Here is a 14,873-nt window from a genome sequence, read left to right as displayed (position 1 = left end):
CAACCCCTCACACTAGCCATTATGTTCAAAACGCATAGAAATAGGGGATTGGCAGACCGTCTGCCTCTATGAGCGCTGACCGTCCGCCATTCATCCCAATGGCTATAACAGCAATAAACGCGTGTCAAAAACGACCGTTGCAGCACAGGTGGACCGTTCACCCTTCGCAGTTCAAATTCATATGCACGCAGGGAGCTATTAGACATGTCCAGGACAAAGATTAGTACAACAGATCATCCGCCTCACAACTTCGCCCAGCACTTAGAACCAAAATGGTTCAGTCTAACTTTCAAAGTTAGCTGGTGGACCGTCCGCACCTGGGGCCGGATCGTCCGCCGTTCGCATCGAAGCCACACATGGAACTAAGAATGGTTCTGTCCAAATATTTGATCTTGTGGCGGACCATCTGCCAACCGGAGGCGGACCATCTGCCTCTATAACCTCGTGCCCACCAGATCAAGAACTGGTTCTGTCTAAAAACCAAACCTATTGTCAGACTGTCCGCCCTTTCATTTTTCAGCGCAACAGAACAGGCTCGAAAACGACTAAGTCATAGAATGGTCTGCTGAGACTGTCCACCGTACTAGCACGTTAGCAATTTTCCAGAAATCATTTTCACCATTGTTCTATCCACTTTTCATACGAGATAACCTATATGCATACAATGCAATTGTTTGAGCAAAGTGGCACTATAGAATCATCAAGCAAATGAAATTGACCGCTGTTGATAGTACGGCTATCTAGCCTATTAATCGAGTCAACTATCATCCACTAAGCACCTCTGGACCGGCAAAACAGAAAAGCCCTATCATATGCCTTTGCATTGAGCTTTCCAAAGCGAATTCATCCAAGCTATCACCATAGCATCCATTGAAGCTCAATTCAACTCCGGACTAGCCTAAACTCCTATCTCCAATGAAATTGTTAGGCCACAAAGGTTGTCATTAATTACCAAAATACAAATTAGGGGCCTAGATGCTTTCAGGCACCTGGTAACACTTTTGATAAATTATTGATTTTATGTGTTCTAAAGCTAAAGTGATATGATGCATGCAAAAACCTATAAATTTAGAAAAGTTAAAACAACCTATAATTTGAAATAGAGGGAGTATTAAACAACAAGCTTAAATATGAGCCGTACGAGTGAGGACGACAGCTGCAGACTAACTTGTATCATCCATTTAATATATTTTTTTGGCGAAACATAGTACAAGCGTAGAAGATCGTATAGATGGATGCAACCCTACCCCTGTAAGCGCTTCCGAGTGACTGAGCTAGCAGATTCTTGAGATTGACGATAACATTGGCGCCTCGCTATTGACAAGCACATCGCGTACTATAAAAAACAGCGATGATTAAAACCTGAAATAAATTCAAAACATACGAGCATCCGAACCGGATCGAGATCCTATAATGAGCAAGTTTAATCATAAAAACCTTATCAGTTGCCATCATGCGAAACGCATGCCCTGCGCCCGATAATTTAAGTAAGGGGTATTTGTGTTCTTACCCCTACTTTGATTTGTAGTTGTGATTTTGCCATCATTTTTCTCAACTTTGTGATTTTACCCTTAATGCGATTATGCCCTTAGTCAACGACCAAAACAAGTACAAACAGGTGCAAATATGTAAAGACCAAAGGTAAAATTGTATTGACTCGTGAATAGTTGAGAGTAAAATCACAAAATTGAAATAATATGGATAAAAACACAATTATACTCCATAGTAGAAGCAAGATCAAAAAATACCTCCTCTCCTTTCCAAACGGAAGACGTATCCGACATGGCCGCATGGACGGTACACAACGCATGCACCGTACCATTCATCAGTGTATGTTCAATTGTTCGTAGGATCTGGACTGGACTGACTCCCGGCGGAGGAACAGAGATTGAGTGAGAGACGACGATGGTCACGTTCCTCTCTTAGGTTAGTAGGCCTCGCGCCATTTTACACAAACGCCCCCCGCTAATAAACAAGTATTTAAAATGCGGCGCCCAAGCAGGCCAAGCTCTATCCCCTGGCGTCGCCTTGCCCCATTCCAATTCCCCATTCCTTTCCTTTCCCCTCTCTCTCTCTCTCTCTCGCCCCCCCTGCAAATCCCGGTGCACCCAACCCTCATCAACCTTCTCGCTCCAATCGCACGCGATCCCCACCCCGCCCTCCGCCCGCGCGCGCGCGCAGCTCCTAACCCTAGCCGTCCCGCCCCACCCCATGGCGGCTGAGAGAGGCCACCGCACGGATCGCGCCGGAGATGCAGGGCGGTGTCGCAGCGGCAGCGGCCGCGGCTGCCGCGGCGGCGGCCGCGGCGACGGTGACCACGGCGGTGGCGCCTCCGGTGGCCCCGGCCCCCGCGGCATCCGCGCACGCGGCGGTCGGCAACGGCGGGGGGGCGGCCAACGCGCCGCCGCCGCCCTTCCTCATGAAGACGTACGAGATGGTGGACGACCCGGCCACGGACGACGTCGTGTCCTGGGGCCCCGGGAACAACAGCTTCATCGTCTGGAACACGCCCGAGTTCGCAAGGGACCTCCTGCCCAAGTACTTCAAGCACAGCAACTTCTCCTCCTTCGTTAGGCAACTCAACACCTACGTAAGTGCCCGTTAAGACTTACTGTGCGCCTCTTGTTAGTCTACGCTCTTCAGTTTTGGGGATTTTGGTGCCGAGACAATGGAATCATGCGTGCTTGTAACATGTTTTAGCTGATATCAAGTTCTGGACGGCAGCTCGTACAAGCTGGTAGCTCTTGTTTCACAACCAGATTTGTCTTAAATATAACTGAGTTCTTATTTCCTTAGACCTCCCTCTCCAGGTTTTTTAAGTTAATCAGCATCACTGTCTGTTTGTGATCAGATTAGAATCTAGAAATTGGAAGGCAAAATAGGCACTTTGGTCCCTGAACTTTCAGATTGGCCAATTTAGTCCCTCAACTTTTATTTTTGGGTCAAACTCGTCCTTGTGTTGATGTGGTGCTCTATGTTAGCATAAAATTAATGCAAAAAGTCCATTTTCCCCTTGGCTCATCTAGGTCAAACATGTATATGCTCATACTCCCTTAATACATACACATAATAATATATTTTTAAACTGACACAAAATATGGTTTCTAAAAAGTGTATCTACCCGTACTCTTTAAAGTAATTCATGCATGTGCTCATACGAATTTGATAGGCAAAATATATGTACTCAAACAAGTATTTACTCATATTCTTTTGGTATATATACAACTCAATGTGTGTAGGCATGTTCTAAAATCAACATGTGCTCACATACTCGTGGTACATTATACATGCTCCATGTATGTATTCGTACTCCCTCGGCAAACATATGCATCCTCATATTTATTTTGGATCATACGTTATTATAATCCTAAAGGTGAAAATTGAAAAGAGAAAATAACTAAGGTTCAAATGGACCTTTGTTATTAGTTTCATACCAATTTGGAGCCACATATCAGCACAAGGATGAGTTTGACCCAGAAACGAAAGTTGAGGGACTAAATTGGCCAATCTGAAAGTTGAGGGATGAAGTTGATCCTCTGTGTAAAGTTCAGGGACCAAGATGCCTATTTTGCCAAATTGGAATATTACCTTCCTAAATTGCATTTCATAGCTCGTAGTTTATCAGCTCTGAATAATTTGTTTCATGCCAATGTATTTCTTCAAGGCAAATATAGAAGACAAGAACAATAGAGAACATAACAGCGCTTGCTTTGATAAGGCTGCAGAGCTACAACCTTCAACTACCATTTTTTTTTTGCTTGAGGGAGAATCTTCTGTAGATACTTGAATCGCTTGATTAACACGACGCTTTAGCATGCCATTTTCTCAGTGGGCTCTTGAACTTTGTCATGTGTCAAATTGAGCACCATCCTATAGAAAGTCAAAGATCTGTTAGGTTTGGTGGCATCAAAAGTTTAGGCCTGGAATTGCCTTAAAATATTTTGCTTCAAGGATGCTTCCGTTTGGTTACTACTTTACCTACTAGAGTTGCCTTTTAGTGTAAGCACATGGAACTGACTACATCTTTATGTCCAGATTCCATTCTATACCCAACATGTATTTCTTAGTCACCAAGAGAATTCATAAATTCAGTTCTGTATATGATCCATAACACTAGAGTCATATTACGTTTGGGTACATATGTCTTTTATATACTCATTTTGAAATTTTGTTATCTTTCAAAGTTACACCTCAGACCACGATCCCTAACAGGACAAGAACCCTGCCTCCATTGGGATGTCAACCCTGTTCGACCTTGACTCTCGAATGGGGACGATGTCCTGGGGTTGTTGAATGCACCTTCAGCCCTGATCCCTGTGACTATGACTTAGAATATTATTCCTATGTGTCCATTATACTTCAGAACCAATTCAAGCCTGTGCAGTTATGAGATGCCAACGTTTAGAGACCTAGGAACAGTTGATTGTTTATGTTGCATGGTTACAGGCTGCTTCTGGTTTCTGATTTAACTATAGAACAAGTGGAATATCTCTTATTAAGTAGATAATAAATGCCGCTGAAAAGAAATCTCATGAGTTTTCTTGAATATAAATCATAATCTGTTCTTTGTAAGCTAAGAATATTTCTTGCCCCATTCAGGTGCATGTTTTACTGTTGTATAGTCTCCTCGGCTTTCTGCTATTTGAATAAGCCATGGAACCACAACTTTTTTAGGATTTTACATTTAGATTGTAAATTCCTGAGGCATTTAATCACACCGGAATACATTATTACTGACTCAATATGTTACTATAAGACATTTTGCAATATAAGCTGTCTGTACTTCATTACCCTATTGAGTTGTTAAAAATTCAAAAATATGCTCTGTAAGAACATATGCTGATTTGTTCTTTCAGTTTGCTCTGTACTTTAGCTTGTTTTTTCTGAGCTAGTGTTCGATAAAAAAAAGGTGATTGTTAAACTACCCCCGCACCAGGATAAGTTGATTATATTTGATATTTACGCTACATCCAGTGAATCTATTACCAGTCAAGAGTAAGATTTTCACAGCCACCAACTCAATTGCACTCCTAATGATCTCTTTGGTGCCTTTTGATCAGGGGTTTAGAAAGGTTGATCCAGACAGATGGGAATTTGCAAACGAGGGGTTTCTGAGAGGACAAAAACATCTACTGAAGACTATCAATAGAAGGAAACCATCATTGCAGGGGAACAGCCAACCGCAGCAGCCCCAGTTGCAGAACGCTCCTTTGCCAGCCTGTGTAGAGGTGGGTAAATTTGGGTTGGAGGAAGAGATAGAACGGTTGAAAAGGGATAAGAATGTTCTTATGCAAGAGCTTGTCAGGCTGAGACAGCAACAACAAACAACTGACCATCAGCTGCAGACTCTGGGGAAGCGTCTTCAAGGGATGGAGTCACGACAGCAACAGATGATGTCTTTCCTGGCCAAAGCAATGCAAAGTCCTGGTTTCCTAGCACAGTTTGTACAGCAAAACGAGAACAGCAGGAGGAGAATAGTAGCCGTGAACAAGAAGAGGAGGCTACCCAAGCAAGATGGTGGCCTAGACTCTGAAAGTGCTTCTGCCTCATTGGACGGTCAAATTATCAAGTATCAGCCTATGATCAACGAAGCTGCCAAAGCAATGCTAAGGAAGATCCTAAAGCTAGATGCTTCACATAGACTTGAATCTGTGGGCAATTCAGATAATTTTCTACTGGAGAATTATATGCCAGCTGCTCAAGGTTTTGACAGCTCTTCATCAACCAGGAATTCTGGGGTCACCCTTGCAGAGGTTCCAGCTACCTCAGGTTTGCCGTATGTGGCTGCGAGCTCTGGGCTTTCAGCTATCTGTTCGTCTTCAGTGGCTCCTGAAATTCAGTGCCCAGCCGTGTTGGACAGCAACTCATCCAACCAAGTTCCCAACATGACTGTTGTGCCTCCTGTTTCAAAGCCTATAGCACCAGCCCCAGGTGATCTCACTATTCCGGAATTCCCAGATCTGGCAGACATAGTACCTGAAGACTCTGATATTCCTGGAGGACCCTTCGGGATGCCTGGCCCTGAGTTCCCCCTGCCCGAAGAGGGTGATGATAGTGTCCCCATCGAGACTGATGAGATTTTGTACAACGATGAGACTCAGGATTTGCCAGCCATCGTCGATTCCTTCTGGGAGCAGTTCCTGGTTGGCAGCCCTCTCTCTGTCGATACTGATGAAGTTGATTCAGGCGTACTAGATTCAAGGGAGACACCACAGGAGAATGGATGGAACAAACTGGAGCACATGGCTAACCTTACAGAACAGATGGGCCTTCTATCACCAAATCACAGGGTGTAAGATGTATTGTCCTACGGTAGGCTGGGATTCTGGTAATAAGCTTTGACAGCGTCGCCTACCCTTTTGTTAATGTTTAAGATTGTCCTTTTTCTGAAATGATATGCTGATATATCAACCACTCAAACCTATATGCGGGGGGATTCAATGTTCCACCCATGAATGATTCTTGCCATCTTGGTACGCCCCAGGAATTCACCTGCTTGTATCTAGGTTTGGCAGGCTTGAGAACAGAACAATGGTAACTTGTCAAATCTTCACGATTACTTGTGATGTAGTTGCTGATAGTGTTTTTTTTTGTTGCTCTGCTACCTGGTTGCAACTAACGTCGGGCAGGGGCAACTGGCACTGTATTGTACTTTTATCCCGAGGCTAGTGCTGACTTGCGACAAACTCTGGCTTGGGCTGCTTCCAGCCACATTAGCTTCATTAAACTGATTTGACTTTAGATTTTTCTTTGAAGACTTTTGAAAACTGAAATATTGCTTCTTCCTCTTGTTTCTTCTCAGACAATTAAGACCTTGAAAACTCAGTAACTCTAGTTACAGTATTGCTCTCTTCTTTTCTCAGTATGCTAGCTGATCTAAGACCCTTACAACTCCATACTATTGTCTCAGTTTTTTAAAAAGGGAGAAGAACACTATGTCTTATTTCATCCCCTTTACATCTTCTCTCTGGTAGCTCTAGATATGTTTGATATTTTCTTTTTTTGACCAAACTGTAACGGATGGTGTTACATGTCAAGTGGTTACTCTATTCAGGCAAACAAAGGTCTGGAAATATTTGTGTTTGTCGATTAAAGCTATCGTATGAGAGGTCATCTGCACGGCACTTGCCGTCAGCTCCTATGCCGTTGGATCTGTCGTGTCTGCCCAGTTTGTTCTTCGCTACCTTTCTTTCGTGATGTTCTTGTGCCCACCTGTCGCCCCTTCTGAACCGCCACCTCTACATCATAAACCCATTAACCCAAACCCTTGAACCTGAATACCATAACGGCGGATTGAGTTGTGCATTGCCACCACTTGAGTTAAAGATTGCTGCTAGACCTTGAAGTAGCAGTTTGGAGGCACAAAATTCTGTTGAAGTAGTAGTAGTTTTGGTCCACTGGAGTCGTGAAGCTCTGCACGGTAGAAACAGTCCAGGAAATGGGTGGTTTTCAGCAACATTAATCCCATGCATCACCTGGTACGGTACTTATGGTTGCGGCATGGTTGAAACCATTTTCTGGTAAGTTTAAGACTGCTACCACTACCAGTAGTAGTAGGTTGTGCATGGCCAATACCAACTAGTGTACTAAGCATGTGTTTCGTTTGAGGGTTGCGACTGTAGTAACGGACACCGCGTCAGGTGACTAACCATAACCACTCCAGCCCCCTCATCGATCGATCGATTCAGACATCGTCCCAGTCAAAGAATGAGTCGATCCATCAGGGCAACAATGGGTTGCATTGCATTTGCAATTGCGTGGTAACCAATTAGTAATTATACTACTAGTCGGCCTGCTGCAGCGACACCAGCTGCGTGGCCGGGCGGCGCCTGCCGGAGCGGCCGCGTACTCGGGGCCTGACGACCTTGGACTCGCCCCACTCCCAGAACTTCAGGCGCTCGGCCATGTTGACGTCGCACTCGGGGAAGGGCGCCGGGTACCGGTTGGTGTCGTAGCACACCGTGTAGAGCATCTGGCGCTGCCGCCACCGCCGCATCTCCATCCGCTTCCGCGGCGTCACGATGGCGTAGTCCGCCGTCATCAGCTCGAACTCCGCGCCGGCGCACCGGTCCCTGTTCTCCGCGGCGGCGCCGAGCTGCAGCTGCAGCGCCGCGGTGTCCTCGTGCCTCATCACGGCGGCGGCGGGGCAGCCGCGGAGGACCAGGTCGGAGAACTCGGCGGTGAAGGGCCCGCGCTTGTAGTTCACCTTGTAGCGGCCGTTGTCGGTGGCCCAGGTGGAGCCGTCCCAGATGGTGGCGTACAGCGCCATGGGCTTGGAAGGGTAGTCGCCGCCCATGGCGCCGGAGCGGGGCACCTCGCGGACCGCCACGCCGTCCACGTAGAAGATGACCACGCGGGAGGACCACAGGATGGAGAAGCGGTGCGCCTCCGCGGTGGGGTCGAAGGGCATCAGGTACCGCTCCTCGCGGCCCCGGTCGGTGCTGCCGTTGCCGTACACGTTGGTCTGCAGCCGCCACTCGTGACGCCGCCGGTTGCCCAGGAACTCGAAGTCAAGCTCGTCGTGGTTCTTCTCGAACACGTCGCCGTTGGACAGCTGCATAGTATATATTCATGGATCATCACTTGGATCAAGAATTGAGCTCATATATGTTTCATGATGATGACGAACAACAGTTTGATCAGGTGCAAGTGCAACGCAACTACCCATGACCGCAGCAGGTAGAGGAGCAAAGGCAAAGGCAAAGGCATGTGGACGTTGCAACAAACAACCTCTGCACGGGCGAAAGGCGAACTGCATGCAGACAGATTCATGGAAGTATGTACTCGATGGGATAGATATGATCAATTTGGTTTGGTTTTCAAGAACAAGGAGCAATCTTTTTTTGGTTTTTTGGAAAGAAAAGGAACGTACTTGCTCTGTTTCCTCTAACTTGGTTAGTATTAGTCAAGATGGATTGATTCCAAACCAAGAAAGAAATCGGCCCGCGGCGAAGAAAAATTGGAAGGCGATCAGATTGATTGATTGCAGTTGCAGTAGTAATGGAGTTGGGAAGAAGGCAACTCACGTAGAAAGCGACGACGACGCCGGCCGTGTGGTCCTTGGGCAACCTGATGGCGGCGCTGAAGAATCCATGGTGGTAGTAGTGGGAGGAGATGAAGCCGGAACCCGAGTAGCGGTTGAGCGTGAGGCGGACGGTGCGGTCGTCGGGAGAGCGCTCCATGTTGGCCTCCCCGAACAGCGGCGTGAATCCCTCGTCGAAGGCGATGGTCGGCACGTCGGAACCGGCCGCCGGCCGCGCCATGATCATCATCGTCAGCGCCGCCACGAGCAGGGCCACCGGCACCTGGTAGTGGTGCCAGCAGGCCGCCATCGCAGCCGCCGCCAAGAAGATGACGACTGGTCTGGGGGAGCAGGAAGCAAAGAAGAAGACGACGATCGAGTATCTGGCAGGAGAGTAGGAGAGGTATAGCAGCGTAAGAAAAGAAGCTGATTGCGATAGGCACCACCGCAGCGCTCGCGTCCCTCTCCGAGAGGCTGCTTTAGTAGGGCAGGAAAGCGAAGAAGAGAAGGAAGGAGGAGAGGTCAATCCAATCCAATGGGCTCAAGGAATCGGTTAGTTAGGTTATTATTAGCTGATGACTGATTGCCAGCTGATACCATAGGAGCTACTAGGCTGCTGCTGGCTCATGATCTGACAGAGAGCGGCGGCCTACCTGGATGGCGGCGCACCAACCATGGCAACAACCCAACAGTTGTTGCAGAGAATTTATACTCCTATCTATATATATAGGATAAAACTGAATGCAAGCAAAGCGTATGATTGACTACATATATATATAGTATATATATTTTCATATTGGAATTTGGAAAAGGTGATATCAATTCATCATGATCGGCGCGGCACGTAGACGATCGAATAATTTTTTTTGAACGAACGGGTATGAGATTGTGCCTATTTCATTGATAGAGCAGATGGACGATCGAATAATTCGGTGCAAGATAGGATAGTGCTTACTTTTAATCTTGTTGCTCGGCAAATTCAGGGGAAGTACTTGTGCATCTAGATAGGATAGTGCCCCAATCCATCAACCGTACGTACTCCCATGAATTTGGTCACGATCGAACCTGCTTAACTTGACTGGCCGGTCATGGACGATTATTTTGACAGAGATAGCAAACCTACCGTCAGTTTTCGCATGGATCAAGTCCAGGTCCCATTCTTCACGTACGCTACAGCATGAACAGCAGGATACGACTCACAACAGGTCACCAGCAAGCTAAGTTGAAAACTACTACTCACGCCACGTACCATACAGCTGTAGCGCATACATGTACGTACTATTTAGATAGCTAGCGTATGCAGCATGCACCACAAAATTGAAAGGGAAAAAAAAGAAACAAAAGAGAAGATAATCGCGACGGACCTCACTGAATTTTCTCAGATATACAACTAGGAGAGGGAAAGCTTCTCTGCTTTTTCATTGCTATACGAATTAATTTTTCTCAAACATCTACTGCCTGACTGCCTCTGTACTGCACTTGAGTTCATAATAATCTAGTCAGGTTAATAACTTAATATATATAAACACACGGACATGATGCCTTGATAAACAAATTTAATAATTAAGCCGATGTTTCAGTGTTAACGTCGCTTTTGATTTTTCCAGATTCATAAATTTTGTTACGCATTTAGATAATATTATGTCCGGATGTGTAGTAAAATGTATGAATTAAAAAACAGCAACCCACTAATAATTTGGGCTGGTCACTGACTACAGCAACTCAATAAGATTGAGCCACGTCACATGCACCAACGTCACAAGAGGGGAGTTCGTGCATTGTAACATGGGATGCTCCCCTGCTCGCGTCTCTGCAGTTGCAAGGCCGCATGTCTGTCTGTCTGTCTGGGTGGGTGGATAGTAGATTCTCATTCGTTCTCTACATATGCGGCAATGACGATGCATGTCTATCTGGAGACTCTTGACACAGTCTGACGACGACCATGAGACCATGTATGAGTATGACTAGTACTAGAGCGTGCAAAAGCAAAGCAGGTTGTGTCTGCTGGCCTTGCTTGCATTGGTCCCTCTTATCCATCCATGGCAGCCGGCCCTACCGAGATCCCAGTGTGGCGTGGCCAGGCTGGTCAACATCGTAGTCATAGGCACCACATTCTGCTTCCACGTAACGGGCTTGTTTGCCTGAGAAAAAATGCTGCCTGAGAGTAGCCTGAAAAGTCGATGGTTTTTACCTGATCAGGCAAGTATGGAGAAAGTATGTCTGGTTGGTGCCTGAGCCTGAGATGCTAATGAGAAAAATAATATACAACATAAATGTGTTTTGTGATATGCATAAATATATTTTTTTTTATTCACGTACATATATTATTTAGCTCACTTTCTCATTTACCTACATTATAGAAGAATAAAAAAATTAATAAAAGAATTTGGGTATGTAAACATGATTAAATGAAGTTTTTTTTAAAACCGTTACAATTATTTTATTAAATGAAGCTTCCACTATTTGCAATATGTTGAGAAGTAAAAGTAGTGAAACAAACGTGCCATAATATTATAGGATCCAGCTGTCTTTTTTATAATTACCACCTTTGTCTGAATGCTTAGCACTCGATTAGAAGCCACGCAAAGTCGTTCCCAGCCAAGCACTCGTTTTCGACTGTTTGGGTCTGAGTTCGTTGCCTGGACCAGGCAGTTGGCTAGGGCTGCATCCAAACAGGTACCAGAGAAGTTACAGGCAGCTCTCCATCTAGGCAAATTCACTCCAAGGTTATAACCAAACAGCCCCAACATGCATGTTCTCATCTCAGACTGACCTATCGATTATGAGTATTCCTAGCTCGCTCACATTTGTGTTATTTTGAGAACTTGCAGTTTGCTGAGCTAGCTTCCTTGGTGATGAACACTGATGGTTGACCAATGCATGCAAAGCCCTCAAAATTAAGCACGAATGAACCAGCTAGCTGCTACCTTTATATGTATTGTAATGCGTAGGTTGGGAACATATAAATTTTTTTAACGAACCGCAACGTAGTGCAAGTTTATATTAATATAGCAGAACAAAATAAAAGACAACCACTTGGGAGGTCATAGGTAGGAAAAAGAAAAGAAAACAAAACAAAATAGCTAGACTCGCCTAGTTGGATTGGGATGTCAACGCGGGTAAACACTCAACTCAAAAATCACCAAACCTTACCGGTTGGATTGTGACATCAACACAGTCGCACCACTCTACTCAAATAGCGGCAGCAGAGCACACTACACTACTCGACTTGCGACAATGTAAAGCCGAAGCCTTTATCGCGACACCCTCGACAGTCTCACGCTCATGTAGTCGCCGAATCTTTAGGCGCGACTCCGCGTCAATAGGGAACTGAAAGAAACAGACCACACAGTACCGAGAAGACCGCCGCCATACCATAACCTTTGCTATAGTGGTAACACCACACTCCACTCGACAGAGTGATACCACCAGATCCGGACCTCTCGCAAGCTGCCTCGCAGTCGCCACCACGACAGCACAACGCACGGGGCCTCACCACATCCGCCGTTGGACTCCACCTTGCTCTCGTCGTCTCGAAGAAACACCCGTGCGCACATGGGCCTTGCCACGTCCGCCATAGTATTCCATATCACGGATCCATTTCTTTTATCACTGTCGAAATGGTGAGCAATATTGCCCCGCTTCGTAAGGTCTCCATCGAATAGCTAAGCTGCCGTCGCAGGTCGACTTCGTCTTGTTGCTCAACCCGTGCACATAGCCTCCGCCGTCGTGCTCGCAAGCTAAAAAATTCGTTTGCGCCATCTTCCGAAGATGTACCGCACCGGAGTAGTCCAGCAAAGTTGAGCAACCCGCCGCAGTCTACAAGCCTAGTCGTCTCACGATGCCGTTGCTGCAAGCGCCATCCTCCGACACAATCCCACGCCGCACTAACAACTGCTAAGAAACACCAGCCGCCGCAATCTGCTACAAGCAGCCAACCCGACAAATGTGGAGCAACCCCTAGCCGCCACCACAACTACGATCGCTACCATGTGAGCTCAGCAACCCCCGTCAAGCTTGCCATCCTACATCATGCCACCTTGCCATGCCGCAAGCCTGTCGCGGCAGGACTGCCGCCATCGGTTGCAGCCTCCCATGACCAACGGTATCACCAGTAGTGCCACATGTTGAGTTGGATCTTTAGAAACGATGCCATCAAGGAGGGTACGACGCTAATGGCACTGCCGTCGCTCGTACAGAATCTGAACAGGTTTTTCACCAGAGAAACCCATGCAGCGGATATAAACCTCTAACATGACGCCCCCAACAGGAAGAACGACGCCCTAGAACGCCGCCGCCATCGCCACCAGCAAGATCGTCGGCAAAGTTTTCACCTGGAGCATCCCATCCCTAGCCGCTGCCCGTACACAGCTCGGCACTTTCAGGACCACAGCCATGGAAGTCCTCCCGCAGGCGCTGCCGCCGCCGTGCCTCCTCATCCGCCGCCACTGCACGTCCACGCCCTGCGCTCGCCGCCCAGACGCGCTGCCGACCCCAGCTTCGCCACGCCGTAGGCACCGCGCCCACGTGTGGCCTACATGCCGCGGCCGCCGCCGAGACCGCGTGCGGCCCCAGCCTCACGGCCACCCCGCCCTTGCCGCCGGGTCGCCGCGCCCCTGCCGGGACGGCGCGCCGTCGCGCCTTGTTCATGCCGCCCGTGGCCGGTCGCCGACGCCACCTCTCCTTCGCGACACACCCGCTGGCCGCCGATGTTCTGCGCAGATCAGTGCCCGGAAAGGCCGGATTCAACCACCAGGGCACCGGATCCGCCGGTCCGAGCAGCCGCCGCCGCACTCCCGCCGCAGTGGCATGGCCCGAGCGCGGCCTCCTCCGTCATGGCCGCACCGACGCGTCCGCCGGCTCCACCACGCGGGCCGCCGGCCAAGGGCCTCCAACGGCAGGGACGACGGCCAACCGCGCCACCGCATGCCACCTCCGCTGGCCACCCACGCTCAGCAACAGGTGGAGGAACGAGAGCTTCAGCATGGCCTGGGGGAAAACGAGAAAAGAAAAGGAATGTAGAAAATGCATGTTGCGATACAAATTATATCATGCATGTAGCCTATGATTAGACTATACTGCATGTGCGGCTGCAATACTTTGGTAAGGATACCATATATCTGTTGTGAGGAGAGAGATGAATACCATATATTTGTTGTGAGGAGAGAGATGAAACTAACAACTAGGCTAATTAACATGATCTGTTACATACCTAGATTATTACTAGCTAGTGCATGATGCGAGTTCAGGACCTGTTTGGTTCATGGGATTAAAATTTAATTCCTGTCACATCGAATGTTTAGATAGTAATTAGGATGACGAGCTAGTGTGCAATGCGGAGCACTGGCATATCAGTCCGTAGGGAAGCTCAGGTCAGGTCAGCTGTGCAGTAGCTAGCATGCATAATAATAGTATGAATGAATTAGCGAGTACTTGTGATTGGCTGTCAGTTGTGGCACAGGGTCTTGTTGATTGATGATTGCCATTGCCAGCCATTCAAGGGCTGCTACCTACAATTCAGGTGACCCAAATTATTCAACCGTAGCATGCTGACCTTCTAGTTGAAACAACAGACAAAACCATGCACAGAGAGTATATATATCAGAAAACAACTGAATGTTGGTTGATGTCAATCGAAGAATATGGCTTAACCATGCTAAGAAAAGCAAGGAAAAATCCATCCATCAACCGCGTCAACACGCAAATTGGGTACACTACCACAGCCTCACAGCCAGTAGTCAGCCACGCCTGAAACTGACATTTGATGTCGACCCGCACATTTGATTGCGCAATGAGAATCAGATGGTAAAGCTTTGCTTCCTCTTTATTCAATCACACCAGCCGAAACTGC

At 47.4% G+C, this 14,873-nt stretch overlaps 2 protein-coding genes across 2 annotated transcripts; one reads left to right on the top strand and one right to left on the bottom strand.

Moving 5' to 3' along the window:
- The first annotated feature begins 2,008 nt into the window (after nucleotides 1–2,008).
- Nucleotides 2,009–6,580, top strand: LOC101767300 (heat stress transcription factor A-1). Its single transcript, XM_004980942.4, has 2 exons — nucleotides 2,009–2,590; nucleotides 5,061–6,580. The coding sequence occupies exons 1-2, from the start codon at nucleotides 2,252–2,254 to the stop codon at nucleotides 6,294–6,296; spliced, it is 1,575 nt and encodes a 524-aa protein (XP_004980999.1). The 5' UTR covers nucleotides 2,009–2,251; the 3' UTR covers nucleotides 6,297–6,580.
- Nucleotides 6,581–7,406: 826 nt separating this feature from the next.
- LOC101766891 (probable xyloglucan endotransglucosylase/hydrolase protein 30) lies at nucleotides 7,407–9,535 on the bottom strand. The gene is made up of 2 exons (XM_004980941.4): nucleotides 9,027–9,535; nucleotides 7,407–8,554 (listed from the first exon to the last, which is right to left on the bottom strand). The coding sequence occupies exons 1-2, from the start codon at nucleotides 9,330–9,332 to the stop codon at nucleotides 7,784–7,786; spliced, it is 1,077 nt and encodes a 358-aa protein (XP_004980998.1). The 5' UTR covers nucleotides 9,333–9,535; the 3' UTR covers nucleotides 7,407–7,783.
- Nucleotides 9,536–14,873: the final 5,338 nt, after the last annotated feature.

The sequence above is a fragment of the Setaria italica genome, chromosome IX (assembly GCF_000263155.2).
Source record: "Setaria italica strain Yugu1 chromosome IX, Setaria_italica_v2.0, whole genome shotgun sequence".
Lineage (NCBI taxonomy): Eukaryota > Viridiplantae > Streptophyta > Magnoliopsida > Poales > Poaceae > Setaria > Setaria italica.
The sequence above is the reverse complement of the archived record's forward strand: the minus strand, read 5'-3'. Positions and strand labels throughout refer to the sequence as shown.

Bases quoted from the DNA above. Each gene is read 5' to 3' on its own strand.
- LOC101767300 (XM_004980942.4), top strand. From the start codon at position 2,252: ATGCAGGGCGGTGTCGCAGCGGCAGCGGCCGCGGCTGCCGCGGCGGCG. The intron at 2,591-5,060 runs GTAAGTGCCCGT...CCTTTTGATCAG, and splicing joins TTAGGCAACTCAACACCTAC to GGGTTTAGAAAGGTTGATCC.
- LOC101766891 (XM_004980941.4), bottom strand. From the start codon at position 9,332: ATGGCGGCCTGCTGGCACCACTACCAGGTGCCGGTGGCCCTGCTCGTG. The intron at 8,555-9,026 runs GTGAGTTGCCTT...TATACTATGCAG, and splicing joins GCGTCGTCGTCGCTTTCTAC to CTGTCCAACGGCGACGTGTT.